We start from the raw sequence: 22,836 nt of genomic DNA on the forward strand, positions 1-22,836 counted from the left end.
GTGTAGGAATCAGTGGGGGGGAAGCTTTATATTTAGACGCGCTGCTGCGCTGCCTACTCGCCCAGTGTAGCTGAGGCTCATGTTGCTGGTAAGTAGAACAATAGCAACCAGGTAAGTGCCCTATTAATAGAGTAGGGATGGGGGTTACAGGCAGAGAGGGAGCAGGTCGCTGGGGATTCACATGTGGGAAGATTGTGTCGGAACCACAAGGGAACCTGGAGCCCCGTCCCTCCGCGCCCCATGGGTGCCAGGCTTAGCCTGTTACTGATGCCCCCTGGTGATTCTGCCCCTGCCAACCCTTTCAATTATTTACAGAAGGATTTACAGAATTAGCCAATAGCAGCTTTCCCTCCCATAATGAGCTGTGAGGGAGAGGGGCGTGTGTATAGAGATGGCAATGTGGGCGGTTTAAAGGGGAAATGCGCCAAGGTATCATATATTTCTGTTCTAATAAAGAGCTACTGTATTCACACAAATAGGCTTGGTACAAGGGAATAGCTATACTGGGATAGATTAAGGCTGGTATATGGCTTCTTGGTCATAAAATAAGCTCAAAAGTGATTATATTCTCCCCTTGTAATTACCATTAAAACTTAGGGGGCTGTTCCTGCTGAATTGTGCTTAGTACAGGGGAATCCCTATGCTGCCATAGTTTTATGGTATCTCTCTGTACAGGCTATGAGCAAACTTAGGGGGCTGTTCCTGCTGAATCGTGCTTAGTACAGGGGAATCCCTATGCTGCCATAGTTTTATGGTATCTCTCTGTACAGGCTATGAGCAAACTTAGGGGGCTGTTCCTGCTGAATTGTGCTTAGTACAGGGGAATCCCTATGTGCCATAGTTTTATGGTATCTCTCGGTACAGGCTATGAGCAAACTTAGGTGGCTGTTCCTGCTGAATTGTGCTTAGTACAGGGGAATCCCTATGTGCCATAGTTTTATGGTATCTCTCTGTACAGGCTATGAGCAAACTTAGGGGGCTGTTCCTGCTGAATTGTGCTTAGTACAGGGGAATCCCTATGCTGCCATAGTTTTATGGGATCTCTCTGTACAGGCTATGAGCAAACTTAGGGGGCTGTTCCTGCTGAATTGTGCTTTCAGTGGAGAAGGTGCACGTAGCCCCCGGTACCAATGGATACTGACCCCCCCCCCATGTAGATGTCTGACTCACTATTGCTTATTTCTAGACATTGGGTGGAATCTGTCACTCTGCAAACAAAATCTATTGGAATGGGAGATATCCGAGTGGGCCTTGGAACTGCCATTCCCAGTACTGTCATTTATAGAGTCCTGCCGGTATGGGGGGGGGGGGGGGGGGGGGAGTGGCCCCCAGGCTCAGGGATCACGTGCCAAGCGGCTCACTGGGGCCCATTCTGGCTCTGCAGAACCAAACTTTGAGCAGAGAAAGTAACCGATTCAGCACTTATATATACAGGGCCGGGAAATCACAACTGGGGTTGCCTTCCCTTTGGTCACTTTCCCCCAAGCCATTCTAGAAACACACAATATTTATTAGGGGTGCGCTGAATCCGCTATTTTAGGATCTGGCCAAACCGCGAAAAATGTTCAACTTCCATGTTCAGCCAAATCTGAATCCTTTCCTAACGTGCCCTAGTCTGGCACCAGGGGCGGGCCAAGCCGACCGGGCGCCCTAGGCAACCTGGTCAGCGACGCAATAGATCATTGCCCCTACCGCATGACTAAGAGAGCAGACTAGGGGTAGGCAGGAGGGGTTCCTGCCGCTGCCTCTTCTGCCTACCCCTAGTTCCGGCCCTATCTGTCACTCAGGATTGTTAGAGACCCCTAAAGTGGCACTGTGGCGATACTCTCATACCTTCCGGTCAGCAGTTTAGAGAATAGGGGAAAGGCTACCCCCTACTGGCACCCAAAGCAATCCTGCCTACCCCCTGCCTCCACTCACTTAACCCCAAAACCGCCCTGTCGCCAGTGACCATGAATTTCAAACAGTTTGTCAATTAGGCAAATGCCATCTAGCAGCTACTTGTCGTGGCTACTAAAACAGACAATGCTGATCATTTACTGATAATTGTCTCTACGTGTGTTTTACCAGAGGCAACTCTCAGTATTATCTATGGCAGGGGATTTTCTGTGATTTAGTGACAAGTAGCTGCTACTAAGTAGCTCTGTGTGTCTTCACCCTAACAGAAGAGACAAATTCCTGTGTAAGCGCAAATAAATGGAAATGAGCCTCGGCCACTGTAACTAAAACCTCATTAATCTTCTCTTAACAATCCCTGATGCCAGATATTAAAGCAATAAATCCCAGCCTGGGGCTTTAATTAGCCCCCACTTGGCACACACAGCTCAAGCACCTTGCCGGGCCTACGGCTGGATTTTATTGCCCCCGCCCCATAAGTACCCTATGATATTTATATGGGCTTGCCAGCTACCAACCAGAATGCCAGCTCTCTAGCAATCCTAGCCAGAGTACTGGGACTTCTAGCCATAAGGGGCTGGCATCTGATCCCTGCTCATGGCAAACAGGTGAAAAGACATTTAACACTTTCTGTGGTTTTAAATGAAATGTTAACTCTCTGTATCAATAAGCGTAAAATTGCTTAAACTACTAATATAATGAATGTGAAACCACAGCGCCACCTGGTGCCCATTTTGTACAATGTGCTACAGTTGCCTGAAAATTCTGCTTGTGAGAAAAGAAAGATCTTCAGATTAGGCTTCTCTGCCCGCAGTGGTTGAAATGAACAGCAGGTGGAGCTCTTGTTTCGGTCATTATATTAACAATAGAACCGCTAACATCTTGAAAACTAGGAAAAGGAAATGATATAGACTGCGAAAGTGATTAGAGGAGCCTCTGGGCAATACTATTAATGGGACTTTTTTATGCAATGTCCATAAGGAGCTTGATAGGGGCAGACTGGCAGACTAATAGTGTAACAGAGATACTCAGGAACATATAGTTATAATGAATAAATAACAGTTGAATTTTTTGGGGTGAGACTTGGCTCTTTAAATCGCCATTATTCTCCACCTATAACCCATGTGACCCAGCAACACAATAGACATTCCATTCAATGCATGGAAGAAGAACATCATGAAAATGGTTCCACTTTGGGATGGCCACAACCACCATATGATTTTACCATGGAAGCTCTGCCGATTTGGAACCCTCGCCATGAGCGGATCTTTCCAGCTTTAGACCAAGAGCCAAGATTCTGATCCTGATGGGCCGATGGGCCAAGAGCTTGTTTGTAATGTCCATAGTCACCTCTCGGTGGGCAATGTCCCACCCACGGGTCTTCCTTGGGGGCAGCACCTATACAGACTGGATACTTTGCCTTCTCTTGATAAAAATGTATCGTTGATCCACAAACATCAGGAAACTTTGTGGCACACAAAGAGATTAGTTGTGGTTGAACCTCCTCAACTGCAGGTAACTAATCTCCTCCAAATGCTTTCCCCACGGGTAACAAAGTAAGGAACCTTCAGGGGAATTCAAAAAAATGAAGCGCTACGTGTGCTTTCCCACCGGCGATTCACTCTATGGCCAGAAGGGGGAGATTATAGTCTTCTGCTGTAGTGAAGATTTAACCATGGTGACCCTGTGTACTAGTCTTAAAGGGATACTGCTGTTTGAAACAATAGCACCCCCTGCTGTTCTGTTTAGGCAGCCTCGGCAAAGGAAGTTAATGAGCAGAGAAGCATCAGGGGGCGCTTCTCTGTCGGGTTTTTCTTACGGCAAGGCAAACAGTACAACAATGGGCGCTACGGTTTCACATTTATTATGTTTGTTGTGTAAAAACGGACAATATTTTTTTGAAATTAGGTGCCCAAAAATAAATACTAGAAATTTAAATAAAACATTCTGAACATGTTTCCCTCCATGTCTGGGTGTTAAGTTGCCTGTCATGGAATACTAAGGTGGGTTATAAGTAGGGACGCACTGAATCAACTGAATCGGCCGAATCCTTCGTAAAAGATTTGGGCGAATACCAAACCGAATGCCAATTTGCATACGCTAATTACTTTATGGGTGGGTTAGAGTTTGCCGTGTGTGGCGAAAACTTTTCAACTTTTACATGACAAAAAGTTACATGATTTTTCGGATTGGGTTCGGCAAGGAGCGTGGATTCGGCCAAATCCTGCCAAAAAAAGCTGAATCCCAAATTCATTGCATCCCTAGCTATAAGCGCTCTTCCTCAACCAAACTGTTACTTGTGCTAATAACAACTCAGTGATGGCCTTGAGCAGATCAAGCCAATCACTGCCTGCTGCTGCAATTACTTCAATTACTTCCTGCTGCTACTTCAATTACTTCCTGCTGCTGCTGTGATTACTTCCTGCTGCTGCTGTGATTACTTCCTGCTGCTGCTGTGATTACTTCCTGCTACTGCTGTGATTACTTCCTGCTGCTGCGATTACATGCTGCTGCTGCTATTACTTCCTGCTGCTGCTGCTATTACTTCCTGCTGCTGCTGCTATTACTTCCTGCTGCTGCTGCTATTACTTCCTGCTGCTGCTGATTACTTCCTGCTGCTGCTGATTACTTCCTGCTGCTGCTGATTACTTCCTGCTGCTGCTGATTACTTCCTGCTGCTACTGTTATTACTTCCTGCTGCTGCTGTGATTACTTCCTGCTGCTGCTGCTGTGATTACTTCCTGCTGCTGCTGCGATTACTTCCTGCTGCTGCTGCGATTACTTCCTGCTGTGATTACTTTCTGCTGCTGTGATTACTTCCTGTTACAGCCAATGGCCCCCTCTGACCAGTGTACCTCGAAAGGATTTCCTCAAAAACTATATGAATGATACCAAGCATTTGCAATGAACATTTTCCTGCTGCTGCTGATTACTTCCTGCTGCTGCTGTGATTACTTCCTGCTGTGATTACTTTCTGCTGCTGCTGCTGTGATTACTTCCTGTTACAGCCAATGGCCCCCTCTGACCAGTGTACCTCGAAAGGATTTCCTCAAAAACTATATGAACGATACCAAGCATTTGCAATGAACATTTTTAAACATGAACTACAATCTGGTGAGTTTTTCTATCCCGCCAATAGTTTCCCTTTAACCCCTGTAGATTTTATAATCTAAGGACCTGATGTACAAACAAGATTTCACCATTAATATATGACAAAATCTTGTTTGTACATCAGGTCCTTAGATGGGTTTCTCCTTTGGGGGGGGGGGAAGGTTTAAGAGAGATGATATTTATATGTCACTAAAATCAGAATAGCAGATCCCAGTCATAGGAAAGTCTGTATTTACAGGTATTGAGGTTATACTTCCCCTTAAGTGCATTTAAAGATGAAGGTGTTGGAGTGTAGTAGTGCAACACTGATGTGTTTTGGTCACTGCCGTCTCTTCCTCAGGCTGTATTAACCATGGAAGGCAGTTGGATGTCATTTGCCCCAAACTGAACTCCAATACCCCCCCCCCCCCCCCCCCCAGTGTCTAGACGTTCCTCGCCAAATGACATCGACCTACGTTCCACGCAATGGGCTCATCGGAGAGGTCGGGGGGTAGTGAAGAAAACACAGCTCGGGAAAAAGAACTGTACACTTCTTTATTAAGCTGCATTTATATACAGATTAAAAGGGAATATGACAAAATACATTTTGTGGTGAACGTAATCCTTAAAATCTACAGATAAAAATACAAAAATATGCCATTTTCAAATGGCAAAATAACTGCCATTTGGCTCCATTCAAGGGATTACAAATGTTAATTATGCTGTGATACTTTTTCATAGACACCAAAACAGTCAACTTCTTCAAATGGACAATCGGCAATAACACGTAGGTCGGAGGCGCCGCACCGGCAAGTCCAGGACACCTGTCGTTTCAAGTGAGAGTTTCAGCGACAGAGAGAGAGGGTTTGTTTGAGGTCAGAACCAGTACTGCAATGGGGGGGAAGGAACGGCTCGGGCAATAGAAAAAGACGGCGGGTCGGTTATTTCAGCATAAAAGTCAGAGCTAGTGATTTGCCCCCCCCGCCCTAAAAAATGGAAATTCCAAGAAACAGCTCTCCTTGGTTGTCCGTATTATCAATGACTGGGTATAAGGGGAGTCTATGGGTGAAGACACACGGAGCTACTAGTAGCAGCTACTTTTTCATGGCTACTAAACACCAGAAAATCCCCTGCCATAGACAATACTGAGAATTGCTTCTGTTAAAACACACATAGAGACAATTGCAATCAGCATTGTCTGTTTTAGTAGCCACAAGTAGCTGCTTCTAGTAGCTCAGTGTGTCTTCACCTTAAATGTAGACATACTCACCCTAAGGGTAATAACACCCAGGCGTTACTTTTGGTGATTTAAAGAAGACCAAAGGCATGAAAATGAATCTGGCTAGAAATGCTGTATTTGATATCCTGGTCTTACTGTACAGGGTTCGGACCCCCTTATCCAGAAACCTGTTATCCAGAAAGTTCCGAATTATGGGAAGGCCATCTCCCATAGACTCCATTCTAATAAAATAATTCACATTTTTAAAGAACCTTGTACCCAACTAAGATATAATTACCCCTTATTGGAGCCTAAACAATCCTATTGGGTTTAATTACTGTTTAAATAATTTCTTTAGCAGACTTAAGGTAGGAGATCTGAATTATGGAAAGACCCCTTATCCGGAAAACCCCAGGTCTTGAGCATTCTGGATAACAGGTCCCATACCTGTCAGCAGCCCGATACCATCCTAGCCTTCAAAGTTGTCCACAGCAGCCCCCCATCCTGGATGTTGTTAGGCCGTCTTGTGTGTGTCAGTGGCACTGCACGTGCTCAGTGTGCCCCGGGCTGCAGTTGGGAAGCTGAACTTAGGCATCATCAAGAAGAAAAGGAGGTTCATCTGTATAGACCAGGGGTCCCCAACTTTTCTTACTCGTGAGCCACAGTCAAATGTAAAAACACTTGGGGAGCAACACAAGCACCATAAAAGTTCATGGAGGAGCCAAATAAGGGCTGTGATTGGCTATTAGGCAGCCTCTATGCACCCTATCAGCTTACAGGGGCAACATCCAAGGGGTTAGGGAGCGACATGTTGCCCCTGAGCCACTGGTTGGGGATCACTGGTATAGAGGCTGATGCTACAGGGCTGATTATTCCGTTATTTAGTAGTGAGTGGGCCCCTAAGCTCAGGTAAGTGACAGCGGCACAGAGTATGGGCAGGGAATCAGCAGAAAATAAGATGGGGGGCTACTGGGGCATCTTTAGGGGCACAGAGCTTCCCTGCTAAAGGGCTGAAGGGCCTGGGGCTGGTACACAACCCCAAAAAATAAGTTGTAGCATTTCTAGCTTAATTCACTGCTAAGCTTTAGTTCTGGTCTACTAAAACCCATGGGCCTCAAACTGGCAAAGGGAAAAATCTACAGAAAAAAAACCTTACTTTTTTACAATCACGTGCCACTGGCACAGGAGCCATTTTTTGGACACTGAGAGGAAGAGTCTGTGCCGGGGTCCCCGGGGGGCGGAGGGAAATCACCAGGGCGAGTTTATTTCCAGCGCAGTATCAGAACACCAGTCTATACAGTATGAGTCAAGCTGGCTTTGGTGTTTAACATCTATGAAGAACTAAGAAATATAGTATTTTTCTTTTTTCCTTTCAGAGGAGCAAAATAGATATACATCTATGATTATTTCATATAAATATATTTTAGATTTGCGTGACAAACATAAGGGCACATTCTGTTCTGCAATCGTCCTATGTTCCACCAGAACAAATGCTCCCTCGGGGGGATACCGCGCCCCCTTATTGCCCCGCTTTCTAACCCCTTAGCACTTATTCCGACGCCGGTCTTTCAACCGGAGTAATGCAAAGGCCTGCCTTAGCCATACAGGGGAAACCGGCTCGGCTGCGCCAACGCGAGTCTGAGCAACTAACAGGGGCCTATTAATAAAAGTGCGTCTCCATATGTTTCTAGTTTATATATTGCACCTTTAGAAATGGGCACTTTATTGAGTGGAGAAGCTCTAGATCACAACCCCCGGCAATGTTACAGAGAGAAAGGGAGCCTGCAGAGCTTGCTAGATAGGCTTTACAGCACTGATATGGCTAAGGACTCACATTCATTTTTTTTTTTTTTTTTTTAAACTGTGGCTACTGGATAGGGATATAAAGTAGGGCAATAAAGGGTAACAGTATCCCGTTCACTTTCAATAAGGCAAATTTCCTATGATGTAGCCTGCATCATAACAAATGACTATAGGTCTTAGCATTGTAGCTCAGGGATGCCCAGCCTGGAACCAACACTGTCCGGAATCCCAACCCTACAGCAGAGGATCTGGAATTTCAACCCTACAGCAGAGGGTCCGGACTCCCAACCCTACAGCAGAGGGTCCGGACTCCCAACCCTACAGCAGAGGATCCGGACTCCCAACCCTACAGCAGAGGATCCGGACTCCCAACCCTACAGCAGAGGATCTGGAATCCCAACCCTACAGCAGAGGGTCCGGAATCCCAACCCTACAGCAGAGGATCCGGAATCCCAACCCTACAGCAGAGGATCTGGACTCCCAACCCTACAGCAGAGGATCCGGACTCCCAACCCTACAGCAGAGGATCCGGACTCCCAACCCTACAGCAGAGGATCCGGACTCCCAACCCTACAGCAGAGGATCCGGACTCCCAACCCTACAGCAGAGGATCCGGACTCCCAACCCTATAGCAGAGGATCTGGACTCCCAACCCTACAGCAGAGGATCCGGACTCCCAACCCTACAGCAGAGGATCCGGACTCCCAACCCTACAGCAGAGGATCCGGACTCCCAACCCTACAGCAGAGGATCCGGACTCCCAACCCTACAGCAGAGGATCCGGACTCCCAACCCTACAGCAGAGGATCCAGAATCCCAACCCTACAGCAGAGGGTCCGGAATCCCAACCCTACAGCAGAGGATCCGGACTCCCAACCCTACAGCAGAGGATCTGGAATCCCAACCCTACAGCAGAGGATCTGGAATCCCAACCCTACAGCAGAGGATCTGGAATCCCAACCCTACAGCAGAGGATCCGGACTCCCAACCCTACAGCAGAGGATCTGGAATCCCAACCCTACAGCAGAGGATCTGGAATCCCAACCCTACAGCTGAGGATCTGGAATCCCAACCCTACAGCAGAGGATCTGGAATCCCAACCCTACAGCTGAGGATCTGGAATCCCAACCTTGTAGCAGAGGATCCGGAATCCAAACCCTACAGCAGAGGATCTGGAATCCCAACCCTACAGCAGAGGATCTGGAATCCCAACCCTACAGCAGAGGATCCGGGTGGGTTCCTGGCTGCCCATCTCCGTTCTAGCCGGAACATATTCATCATCAATTTAAAAAAAATAATAATAATAATAATAATAAAAAAAATAAAATAAATTGGATGTAGTGAAATCACATCAGTTCCAACGATGACAAACGTTACAAAGCAAATAAAACTCAGTAGAAACCTCATTCAAGATTCATGCTTCCCCCAAAGTCAGAGATCATTTCACTACACGTACAAATCTCCAAAAATAAAAACAAACTTCTTTTTTTTTGCAGAAAAATTTGAAGCTATTTTGATAAATTAAAAAAAAAAACAAAGTAAAGTCTGAGCAAAAAATTATTCAACTGTTTATCATACATAAGACTGCATGACTATAATACAAAGGGCTTCGGATTTTTTTTTTGTGGTTGTTTTTTTTGTTTTCATGTAACGTTACAATATACACAGCAAGTCCGGACTAGATCTTACGGAACACAGATCTTATCGGAACACAGGTATAGAACCTTTTTTTTTTTTTTTTTTCTCCTTGTTTTTCCCATGCTGTTTGTTTACACAGACGTCCTGTAACCAAACCGTGTAGTAAAGCACACAAAACTGGACTGTAACAGAAAGACGCTACGTGGGGGGGAATGCTGGGTAACTAAAAAAACAAATGGTTCCTCCCTTCCATTGAAAAAGAAAAAAAAGTGCTATCGTTTCCCTGAAATAAAAATGTTAATATTGTGAAATTGAGTTGTGAAAATATTGTCGATGTCAAAGGAGGAGTAAAAGCCTAAAAGAGAACCTGGCTAAAAATGCTGTATATGTATATATATATATATATATATATTTATATTATATAGAGAACTATATAGGGAACTTACCGTACCAGCCCAGAAGTTGAGCAGCCCCTATAAGAGTAATGATCCGGGACTCACAGCAGTCCCCCATCTTGGATCTTGTTAGGCCGTCTCTTGCAAGTCATTTGCACTGCACGTGCTCAGTGAGAAGCTAAGCTTAGGTATCATGGGAAATTGTTGTCATTGCAGCTGATGCTACAGGGTGATAATGAATCAATGCTACTGCAAAATGCATGGGCTAGGTTGTGTGAATCTGAATTAAGGGGGACCTGTCACCCTAAGAAATAATTCCAGATTCTTTTCTGTTGTGTTTGGCAAGCCAAATAAACTTCACTTACACTGTATAAATGATATAAATCTGGTTTCCTTCAGTCTTGGGAGTACACAATCACAGCAAGCAGGTAGGCACTATATTGAGGGCACGGCAAGCTTTGTATCACCCCAAAATCTAGTTTATGTGCCAGAATTGGGGGACCCGATGCCCTTGCACTGGCTACACAATTAGATGGGAAAGTGACTGCTGAATAGAAAGTTAAGGTAATTGTCTGCCCTGCCTCTATGACTTAAGGTGGCCATACACCTATGGGTGGGGGATATTGGGCGAATCCAGGCTAATTCCGTCGTTTGGCCCTGGGGCCAAACGATCAAATTAAAACAACGTGAATAGGTAAAGTCATCAACGAGCCGATACGGTCCCCGATCAGACTAAATTTTTTAACCTGCCCGATCGATATCTGGCTGATTTCAGGCCAGATATCGGTCGGGCAGGCCCGTTGGTAGTGCCCATACACGGGCCGATAAGCAGCCGAAACGGTCTAAGGAACAGATATCGGCAGCTACAATAGGCCCGTGTATGGCCACCTTAAGGCATAAGGGTGGGGCAGGCAATATATGACAGATGGGATTATTAAATGCCTTTATAATGGGTATGGATGTGTTAATGAAAAAAGCAACTTGAGTTTCATGTTTATATTGAAAAGGATTTTATTATACAGGTTTTTCATGTCTGGGTGACAGGTCCCCTTTAATTACTTGTGCTGTCAGCCTTGTATTGTGACTTTTATATTGTATACAGTATATAGTGAGTGAATCCCTAAGCTCAGGTAAGTGACAGCAGCACAGAGTATGGGCAGGGAATCAGCAGAAAAGGAGATGGGGGGCTACTGGGGCATCTTCAGGGGTACAGATATTCCCTGCTAAAGGCCTGTGGGGGCCTGGGACTGGTACAGAACACCCAAAGCAAAATGCGAGTTTAGAGCTTAATACATAAAAACTCCACGTTCTATTCATTCCTATGGGATTTTAAGAAGGGTATTTATCAATTACTTTCACCCATTGATAAATACCCTTTTAATAATCCCATAGGAATGAACAGAACATGGCTGAGTTTTTATCTTATAAATCTGCCCATGATGTACAACATTTTTACCCTATTTATTCTTTTGTGCTTTGGTTCTCCTTTAATCATACCCACGAAGGAAAAAAGGCCTGAACAAAGCCATCGACAACAAATTCACAACATAAAATGTTTTAAAGGATAAGTTAACAGAAAAAAAATAAGAGCCAATTAGCGTTCCAATATTTAATTCCATGGACAATGCAATATTACAAGATGTATAGGATCATCGCTAGACTCCTGCAACTATTCCCTCCCGTATTTCTCTCTCAGAGTAAAGAAGCATTTAGGTATTAAAAAATAAATATTTTATTATATATATATATATTTTTTTTTATTTTTTTTTTGTAGGGCATAGCGGGTACTGATATTTAGCCAGCGCTAAACGTGTTCTTGGACTAAGGCAGCGGAACTGAAAATTAGGCATCAGTAGCAATAGCCTTCGTTATCTTCAGATTTACCTTGGGTACCACTTCCCTTCCGGACCTGTGTGTGTCGGAACAAGGGGCGGGGCAAGGGGCGGGGCTGGCTGAGAGCTTTAGGGTTTCGGTGGTGGAAACCGGAACACATATCTACGAGCCACTCTGTAACATGACAGCGTAATAGATCCGGCACGGACATTTCGGTATATGTTGAACTAGAGCACAGCGACAGTTCCAGTTTTGTTGAAGCAATAGTACAGCCAGAATTTTTGTAAAAAACAAAAACAAAACAAACAAAAAAACTGTCCCATTACACCTTGTGCCAAAAAGTGCAGAACTGCTACATTATTGGTTACAGACATCTATGTGCTATAAAAACAGCTTTGGTACAATAAATTATCAAAAAAAAAAAAAAAAAGGAAAATAATTTTTTTTTTGTAAAATTCACAGCATAATTGTGAGGCAAAAAAATAAGCAGTCACATAAAATTCTGCATCTTTTTTCTTTTAAAAATGTTCAAAAGGAACAGAAGACATGTTTGTGCAGAATAGTGGAGATACCACGTGCGGAGAAACGGAGGGGGGGGGGAGCTGAAAATAAAAATAAAAGATATGGGGGGGGGGGGAGAGAAAAGCAAATGAAAGAAATGAAGGGGGCTGAAATAAAAAAATAAAGGATGGGACACAGGTGTAGCTATTTCCATCCAACGCAAACCACTACTACTGTGACCTTTAGCCAATAAGGAAGTCAGCTTTATGACACACACGCAAAGTGACCGGGCAAAAACTCTACAATTAGTGGGTCACACCAGTCTATGTGAAAAGAAAGGCCTCTTGAATGAACCCCATTCTGGATTTTCAGTATGAAGGACCGTCTACGAAAAGCGCGTCCCAAAGTGATTGCATCTGAAATGGCAGGCTCTTCGAACTCAAGAGTCCAAATCCATAAGGCCAAAGGTTATCCCAAAGACCGCCGACTCAGACCTCCCCAAGGAGCGGCCATGTCTGGCCTGTTGATTGCTTCTCAGTGCACCTTAAGATCGAGCTGTCTCCCACAAAAAAACAAACAAAAATAAAACGATAAGATCCATTTTTAACGGCTGCTTTGTTTCCCAGATTCAGGACAGGAGATTCTGATGACCGCCATCTTAGCACGTTGACTGCCATCTTAGCACGTTGACCGCCATCTTAGCACGTTGACCGCCATCTTAGCAAGTTGACTGTGTGTGACACCCGTCCCTTTGACTATGGTTTGTGTGTTTAGGAGGTCGAAGGTTCCTCTCTCTTACAGTACTGCATATCTGTGCCCAAGTTTCGATGGACCATTAAGCCCCCCCGAGGGGACCCAAAGAGGTGCATTTTTTTGTTTGTTTTTGATAATGTTGCTTTTTATCATGTTGGCAACTGACTATGTTCAGTATAACTTACTATGGTTAAAATATATAAATATATATGTATATACAAATACATATATATATCATTTTATAAAATTATTATGATACGAGTGTACAGAGTTTAATGGGTGGGGAAGGGTGGGGCGGGGGTTGGGAAGCAAAAGGGAGAGGAAATTACCTCGGAGCTATCCAATAAGGTGTGTTTGGAAACAGCTCGTTAAAAAAATAAAAATCGTTTCACTTCATTGTCCCTTTGCAATCGTTTTGTTTTTGTTTTTTTTTTTCAAGTTTAAAAAAATAGTCAGCTTTTCCCTGTTGTAGCGGTTTAAGTGTGTTTATCTCCTTCTGATTAAAGCAGCTTTTGCACTTTTTTTTTTGTTTTTGCTTTTGTTTTTTTTTTTTTTTTAGTTTTTTTTTCTTGGAAAAAAAAAAACTTCTAAAAACAAATAAAACAAAAGGAAAAATAAAAAAAAATAAAAAAAAAGAGAGAAAACAAACCCACACACAAAAAAAAAAAAAACCAAACAAACCTAGATTGAATTTAGTCACGAGCTTGCCACAGGACTCTGCTGAACACAAACTCCTGTCATGGGAGAGTCTTCTCGGTCCATCCCTTGCCTCATCGTTAAGTGTCCTTCCGTTACGTAGTGGCCGGGGCCTGTATTTGCAGAATATTGGTAATCTGGATGTCCAGTGATGCCAGTCTCTTGGCGAGGGTTTGAAAAGGCAGTTAAATTAACATCCATAGTTCCATTCTGTCCAAAGTCCAAGGTGTTAGCAGCCACAGGACGATTCTGGTAGGCCTGATTGCCTTGGTTGCCAGTAGAAGAGGAAGATGTTGAGGAAGAAGTAGTTGAGGAAGACAAGGATGTCATGGAGTGGTGGCTGTGACCGACATCCATAGAATCCTGGGTGGAGGAGCTAGTTGATGGAGAATTGTAGATCCTGGTCCTCGTCCTGTTACTCAAGACATGCTGTCCGTGGTGGTGATGATGGTGGTGGTGATGGTGGTGGGAGCCATTCCCATGGTGATGCGGTACATTTTGCTGGGAAGGGGGGACATGAAATGTTGTTTCTTGGACAGGGTGTGTTTCAATGGTGACCTGCGTAGGGGCTTCAGGGACGGTCCAACCAGGAGGAAACTGTTGTCGAACCTAAGGAAGGGAAAAAAAGGTTAAAACACAGATAAATGCACATATACAGCTCCCTACACAGCACAGGAAATAAAGTCATTGTTTTTTTTTCTTGGTTTTATTTTTAAACACTACCTAAGCCTTGGAAATAATGATCTGTATAATATAAAACCTTAAGATTTCCCCCAGTGGTTGGCTGTCTCCTGGGTCTACAGAGAGGAAGTTCATAATAAAGGGTGATTGGCTGGGAAGGCCAAATGGGATCAATGTCAAATGAAAGTGCTTTCAGTGTCTCTGTTCTGTACTGTTTAGTGCTACAAATAACATAAATATTATTATATAAAACTAGAGGGAGAAGAAAACAAGTCCTGCAATAACCCTTCTTTTTGGGCTCTTGTTGAAGATAAAGACTGTTTAGGAAACCATGGTTCTACATCTGCACTTACACAGGTACCTGAGCTTCTTCGGGTCAGTGCCAGAACAGGTCATGCAGTAACTGGAATGGTGACTAAAGCACCGAATATAAAGACACAAAACCCCCAGGGCTGCCATGCAACCACCCCAAAAAGCACCCATTGTTAGTGGCCCTGAGCAAGGATTTGATAAACAGCAATCACACACTTACCAGTGGACTGGCCCATTATCCCTCTGCAGGGACAGTCAATATCTACTAAATCTGAAGTTTTAAATACATGAAAACAACTATGGCTAGTGAGCTTCCCATGTAATTGACCCTGTAGCCCAGCATAATGCTCTGGTTATGACCAACACTAAAGTGCCAAAGGCTGGGGCACAATCATTCTGTCGTTAATGGAGAGGACATTACTAGTGTCATTTTTTTCCACGTGCGGAAATTTTTTGCAACGTGGTCGAAAATTTTTTGTAGAGCACAGAATTTTTACGCAGTGAATTTTGTCGCCTGTTTTGCAAAATAATCCTCCAATGGCGAAACATGGAAATTCACTGCAAATCCATGCCTGACGAATTTCGCCCGTCACTAGACTTAGTACCTAGATGTCAATCCGGTTTGTAAATGCCCTCTGTGCTTTCTAATTTACAATAAAATATATTGGAAATATATATAAAGCTTAAGGGCAGGGGTACACGGGGAGATTAGTTGCCCCATGACAAATCTTTGTTGTCGTGGGCAACTAATCTCCCTGCCATGCCATCTCACCGGCTAGAATGTAAATCGCCCGTGGGGTGGCATACTCGTTGCTACGATGTCTCGCAGTCGCCCATAGTTGCCTTGAGAGGAAACTTCGGCCGACTGCTGGACATTGCAGCAACGCGTATGCCATCCCACCAGCGATTTACATTCTAGCCGGTGATGTATGTATTCTGGGACTGTCCCAAAATATAATGCTTTTTGGACTGAGATACTTGGGACTATGGACTCTTCTCTAGGCCTATTGAACATACAGACCCCCACACTCTGCTTACTGGGCCATACAGAGAGGATAACGCTGAATTCCAGTGACAGACTTTGCCTCCTACAGCTTCTGCACTATGCTAAAAAAGCCATTCTGATGAGCTGGGAAGCAGCGGAGACCCCAACACAGTCCTACAAGCAGCTTGTAAATGTCTCTCCAGCCAGAAGCTTACAAACATAGCCTCAGACTGGCCAGGAAAATCAGGAAAATTTGTGACAAATGGCTGGCAGAGATGTGAGAAGTATCAGTAACTGGGTGTAGTGTAGGAAAGCCCTGGTTATTCGTATCTCTTTCTTCTTCTCTTTTAATTCTCACTTTAAACTCTCTCTTGCGTTCTTCTTGTTATGTGTTGTGTAAACTTAAAACTCAATAAAGAAAAACTTATGGAAAAAAAATTATATATATATATATTTATATAGCACTGCAAGTATTGGCACTCACCAGTCCAAAGGCAATAGCCGGGTGCTAACCCAAGAGATGCATCCACTGTATACAGAAAGCACTCACGGCCTTAATGTCCAAAAAATTGAAATTTTATTTCAACATGCTATCTACGCGTTTCAATCCACAGAAGATCGTCATCCTGATGATGATCCTCTGTGGATTGAAATATGTAGATAGCATGTTGAAATAAAATTTCTTCATTTTTTTGGACATTAAGGCCGTGAGTGCTTTCTGTATACAGTGGATATATATCTATATATATATCCAAAAAAGACCAGCAACACAGAGTTATAGTGCTGGGCGGTATGACCAAAAATTTATATCACGGTATTTTTTTTATTATATCGGTATCACGGTATTTGACGGTATTTTTTTTTCCCCATGCATGATTAGGTGACCACCCCAAACACCCCCCCCAACCCCAAACACCCCCCCCCAACCCCAAACACCCCCCCAACCCCAAACAACCCCCCCAACCCCAAACACCCCCCCCAACCCCAAACACCCCCCCCCCAAACCCCAAACACCCCCCCATCCCCTTCACATAAATATAACTTACTGACCAGGCAGCCGCAGGCACCCCCGACAGCTCACAGAGCCTCCTGACAATTTTTCTTACTATTTCCGGGTTGCGCGCGTGACGTCAGCGCGCACAACCCGGAAATAGTAAGAAAAATTGCCAGGAGGCGCCCACACCGGTATGCCGGTAAGTTAAAAATTTTTATCATTTTTTTTTTTAAAAAAATGGTGTTCGGTATATACCGGTATACCGCCCAGCACTACAGAGTTATATTCCAAAAAGATCAATCGTGTATTAAAAACACATGTTTATACATCACATCGACGTTTCGGTCCTGGTGTGGGACCTTAATCAAGATGTTACACACAATAAAATACACATATAAGTGTAACATCTTGATTAAGGTCCCAGACCAGGACCGAAACGTCGATGTGAGAGATATCTAATACAACTATATGCAGCACCCAACCATGTCGGTGTCAGGACCGAAACTGAATTAGAGTGACTGTCAGTTTTCCTGATATTCTGACAATAAAATAAAGTGCAATAAAACAGGCATTCTGAGGGTACCTGAGGACTGTGCGTCTCACAATCCATAGCCTGAACAGCAGCTGTGAAATGGCCACCACTGTGTCGATGTTGATGAGTAGGGTCAGACCTTGCTCTTCCACTGTTGCTTGTACCAGACGAGCCACCTGATACATAAATATATGTGTGATAGAAATATAAATCAAGACGTCAAAAACGTAGAAAGCAAATCATCACTGGGTTATTATAAAGTCACCTATCTGTACTAATGCAACCTGCAACAATAGTTGCCATCTGTCTAAGCTATACACACTTTTTGTATTTCATAAAATTCCCTACTCCTAGCAACTTTGCAATTAGTCTTTATTATTATTATTTTTTTATTATTATTTGCCTTCCTCTTCTGCAACTTTTAAGCTTTCAAATGGGGGAGGGGGGTTCACAGACCCCTGCAGCTAAAAACTAATTCTCTGTGCACTTACAATTTTATCATTATTGTTACTTTTTATTCCTTATCTTTATATTCTGGCCCTCTCCTATTCATATTCCAGTCTCTCATTCAAACCATGGCCTGGTTGCCAAGGTAAAGAAGACCCTAGCAACCAGACAGCTGCTAAATAACTGAAAAACCACAAAAAAAAAAATTTTTAAAAACCAATTGCAAATTCTCTCAGAATATCAATGTCTATGTAATAGTAAATATAAAGTCGAACAATCCCTTTAAGGCCTGTGTCAAATGCAAGCTAAAACTTGTGCACGGTGGCCGTCAATCAACCCATGAATGATGAGTGTACTTACGCCTGCATTTACTACTTGTCCTGAAGGGCGGCTATGAAGGCATAAGGGCAGGTTAATAGGCCCTGGCATTTCAAGTACACAGAGGCCCAAACAGCCCCCCAGCCCAATAAATAGTGACTGTCTGTGGCACCTTACAGCCCCCCTGGCATTCCCAGTACCCAGAGGCACAAACAGCCCCCCAGCCCAATAAATAGTGACTGTCTGTGGCACCTTACAGCCCCCCTGGCATTCCCAGTACCCAGAGGCACAAACAGCCCCCCAGCCCAATAAATAGTGACTGTCTGTGGCACCTTACAGCCCCCCTGGCATTCCCAGTACCCAGAGGCACAAACAGCCCCCCCAGCCCAATAAATAGTGACTGTCTGTGGCACCTTACAGCCCCCTGGCATTCCCAGTACCCAGAGGCACAAACAGCCCCCCCAGCCCAATAAATAGTGACTGTCTGTGACACCTTACAGCCCCCCTGGCATTCCCAGTACCCAGAGGCACAAACAGCCCCCCCAGCCCAATAAATAGTGACTGTCTGTGACACCTTACAGCAGCCCCTCTGGCATTCCCAGTACCCAGAGGCACAAACAGCCCCCCCAGCCCAATAAATAGTGACTGTCTGTGGCACCTTACAGCCCCCCTGGCATTCCCAGTACCCAGAGGCACAAACAGCCCCCCCAGCCCAATAAATAGTGACTGTCTGTGGCACCTTACAGCAGCCCCTCTGGCATTTGCCTGAACCCACAGATTGCCAGTCCGGATCTCATGTGAATCATGAAACCTCACTGTAAAACATTAGTTCTATATAAATACAAGACAAAGCCTTTAGATTTATAGAGACTTTGTGGAAGGAAATAACAGCATTTAGCAACACAAATTAAACCATACTAAATGAGCGTTAGTAACCTTAAGAATGCACAGTAAGGAGTTTCCTGAGGTGTGGGTGCTACATTTGGGTGCTAGAGAACAAATCCTCATACCCGAGCTAGAAGATGTGCTAGAGGTGGTTCCTGATGACTGGGACTGCTCCATTGCTGGACTCGTTGATACACTGTTACTCGTGTTTGTACCTTCGTCAGCAGTTTTCTTAAAGAAACTATGTTGCAGAGCATAATAGGGTTGGATACGGGTCTTGGCATCATAATCCAACATCCTTAAAATGAGGTCTTTAAACTTCAAGTAGTCCGCTACAGTATGACCTGATTCCCCGCCTCGGCGGCCACCTGGTCCTCCAGTTTCTACTCCAAGTAGGTTGTGAAGTTTTCGGGTTCCCGGTGGTTTGTACTCCTAGAGTAATAACACAGACTCCCGTTAACAACTTGCTGGCACTGGATATACAGGCACAACAGTATTTGTCTATAAACAAAATAAACAAGCAAATAACTATGGGTTGGTTTAAAAATGGTGGTGCAATGTGATAGGGACCTTAGACTGTAAGCTCCTCTGGGGCAGGGACAGATGGGAATGTGATAGGGACCTTAGATTGTAAGCTCCACTGGGGCAGGGACTGATGGGAATGTGATAGGGACCTTAGATTGTAAGCTCCACTGGGGCAGGGACTGATGGGAATGTGATAGGGACCTTAGATTGTAAGCTCCACTGGGGCAGGGACTGATAGGAATGTGATAGGGACCTTAGATTGTAAGCTCCACTGGGGCAGGGACTGATGGGAATGTGATAGGGACCTTAGATTGTAAGCTCCACTGGGGCAGGGACTGATAGGAATGTGATAGGGACCTTAGATTGTAAGCTCACTGGGGCAGGGACTGATGGGAATGTGATAGGGGCCTTAGATTGTAAGCTCACTGGGGCAGGGACTGATGGGAATGTGATAGGGGCCTTAGATTGTAAGCTCACTGGGGCAGGGACTGATGGGAATGTGATAGGGGCCTTAGATTGTAAGCTCACTGGGGCAGGGACTGATGGGAATGTGATAGGAACCTTAGATTGTAAGCTCACTGGGGCAGGGACTGATGGGAATGTGATAGGGACCTTAGCTTGTAAGTTCCACTGGGGCAGGGACTGATGGGAACTGAGTGCTAAGCTGTATACATATAATACAACCCAGTGTATCTAGTGACAGTTTTATACATGTATATTGACTATACAGAAAGAGCAGGGACTGCACTGTATAACCAAATGTGCCTTTTGGGCTTAAACCTCATTAGAAACATGCAAAGCCGTTGATTCCTTTTCCATTCCATAGAATTTAGCAAATTACCTTTTTTCCATCTTTGGTCTTCTTTAAGTTCCAAGTGCCTTCTGGCATCTTCTCAAAGAACTTTCTAGCTTTTGGTGCTTGGTCAAGGATGTGAGCAGGTGGTATTCCTAAAACTTCCACAATTTTACTCATTTGATCAACCTACCAAGCGACAAAAGCAAAGTCAGTCGAGGCAGAACCCACACATGATGAAGTGACCCATTACAATTATGGGGCACCATAAAACAAATATGCCATCATCAAGTTATTTATATTGGGTATCCCATATATGTGACTGTCTGTGGGAAGACCCGAATAGGGCACAGAATTGCAAACTGTGGGGAGGACTAAACTTGGGAGGCAGTAGCCTTATAGGTGGCCATAAAGGCCCAGATTTAGTGGGGACTATTCTAAGCATACTGTAAGCATCTAAACTCATTTGGCTTTTAAAGGAAAACTAAAGCTTAAATAAAGAAGGAAATATTGTACATTATGTTTGGGGGGTTGTGTACCAGCCCCAGGCCCCCACAGCCCTTTAGCAGGGAAGATCTTTGCTCCTTAAGATTGCCCCAGTAGCCCCCCATCTCCTTTTCTGCCGATTCCCTGCCCATACTCTGTGCTGCTGGCACTTACCTGAGCTTAGGGGCCCACTCACTATATACTGTATATATAGAATATAAATGTCACAGTATAACCTGAGCTTAGGGGCCCACTCACTATATACTGTATATATACACTATAAATGTCACAGTATAACCTGAGCTTAGGGGCCCACTCACTATATACTGTATATATAGAATATAAATGTCACAGTATAACCTGAGCTTAGGGGCCCACTCACTATATACTGTATATATACACTATAAATGTCACAGTATAACCTGAGCTTAGGGGCCCACTCACTATATACTGTATATATACAATATAAATGTCACAGTATAACCTGAGCTTAGGGGCCCACTCACTATATACTGTATATATACAATATAAATGTCACAGTATAACCTGAGCTTAGGGACCCACTCACTATATACTGTATATATAGAATATAAATGTCACAGTATAACCTGAGCTTAGGGGCCCACTCACTATATACTGTATATATAGAATATAAATATCACAGTATAACCTGAGCTTAGGGGCCCACTCACTATATACTGTATATACCAAGTATAAATGTCACAATATAAGGCTGATTAGTAATTAATACAGATAATTACTACATGGCAGCTCAGAAACCAGTGCAGCTAGCGTGAGAATGTAATAATCACTGCTGAGCCACTGAGTTTTTCCCCTGCTGGTTGGTACTAAATCAGCCGCTCTAGAGCCAAAATTCGGATTTCCTGAATTGAAATTTCAGCTCTTCTGGTGCAGAGAGTGCTATTGTGCTGTCTGCACTAGCAACGCGGCCCCCTCCAGCGCAAAAAAACTAAATTCAGAGTGGCAAGGTGGGGGGCATTCCCTAGGCCACCTCAGGGAAGTAAGTAATATGTAGCACACCACCTATGGGTGGGCGATATCGGGGGAATTTAGGCTAATTCAATCGTTTGGCCCTGGGGCCAGCTCAATGCCGGACTCTGGGCGCTCCACCCCAACCCTGGATCGTGGGCAAAAGTAAATGGAACGTGACACAGCACACAGGGGTGGGGGGTGCACGCAGTGGGTGGGTATAGGCATGCAGACTTTGCAACTGGGTGAGGGGCCAGTGAGGTGGCAGCCCTTGTCTCAGACACCCCATTCCATAAGTGAGCATGACAGCATAAAAGTGATCTACCAATTTAAATCCATGGCGCATTACAAAAGGAAAATAAAAGTGTTGCTACTGCCTTACCTCATTGGCTCCACTGAAGAGGGGCTCCCCAGTGTGCATTTCTACCAAAATGCAGCCAAGGGACCACATGTCAATTGCAAGGTCATAAGGCATTCCTAGTAAAACCTCAGGAGACCGGTAGAAGCGACTCTGAATATACTGGTATATCTAGGGACAAGAAACAAGGTATAAGCCGATTGGCTTCCGTGGCCTCGGTTTCGTGGGAACAAGAGCCAATCCTTACCCTCTGCCCTAGCTGGCACGAGCTTCCAAAGTCCACAATCTTAATGGCGCTTCGTTTTGGGTTACAAAGCAAGATATTCTCAGGCTTCAGGTCACAGTGAATGATACTAAGTTCTGGAGTCGCCAGGAAGAGTAGTGCAGTGCACATCTGCTGTGCAAACTTTCGTGTCAGGTTGAGCGAAACGCCGCGGAAATTGGTGTTGCGCAGTAAGTCGTAGAGGTTGTACGAGAGCATTTCGAACACTAAACAAAGGTGGTTTCTGAACATAAAATGCCGCTTCAAATGCACTAGGGGGGAAATGAATAAAAAGAAAGATGGTTACTTACACAATAATGTGAAATACCATAATGAAAGCCTACACCCTGGGGGGAATATTTATAAAACGGCATAAAAACACGACACATAGCTGCCCCCACTGATTTAGTACATAACCTGCACCCCAGCCTGTGGAATATTATG

At 44.3% G+C, this 22,836-nt stretch overlaps 1 protein-coding gene across 4 annotated transcripts in view; it reads right to left on the reverse strand.

The window, feature by feature from the left end:
- Positions 1–11,635: 11,635 nt before the first annotated feature.
- The window catches only part of dyrk1a (dual specificity tyrosine-(Y)-phosphorylation regulated kinase 1A), a 48,811-nt gene continuing 37,610 nt past the window's right edge, over positions 11,636–22,836 (reverse strand). For 3 of the 4 annotated variants that reach the window (XM_012957235.3, XM_012957234.3, XM_012957231.3), the window contains 6 exons: positions 22,378–22,664; positions 22,155–22,301; positions 20,345–20,485; positions 19,104–19,410; positions 17,380–17,504; positions 11,636–14,433 (listed from right to left, as the gene is read on the reverse strand). In XM_012957235.3, coding sequence (XP_012812689.1) covers positions 13,825–14,433; positions 17,380–17,504; positions 19,104–19,410; positions 20,345–20,485; positions 22,155–22,301; positions 22,378–22,664 — 1,616 coding nt within the window. In that variant the 3' untranslated portion in view covers positions 11,636–13,824. 4 annotated transcript variants of the gene reach the window in all.

This window comes from Xenopus tropicalis, chromosome 2 (genome assembly GCF_000004195.4).
Source record: "Xenopus tropicalis strain Nigerian chromosome 2, UCB_Xtro_10.0, whole genome shotgun sequence".
In the NCBI taxonomy this organism is placed as follows: domain Eukaryota; kingdom Metazoa; phylum Chordata; class Amphibia; order Anura; family Pipidae; genus Xenopus; species Xenopus tropicalis.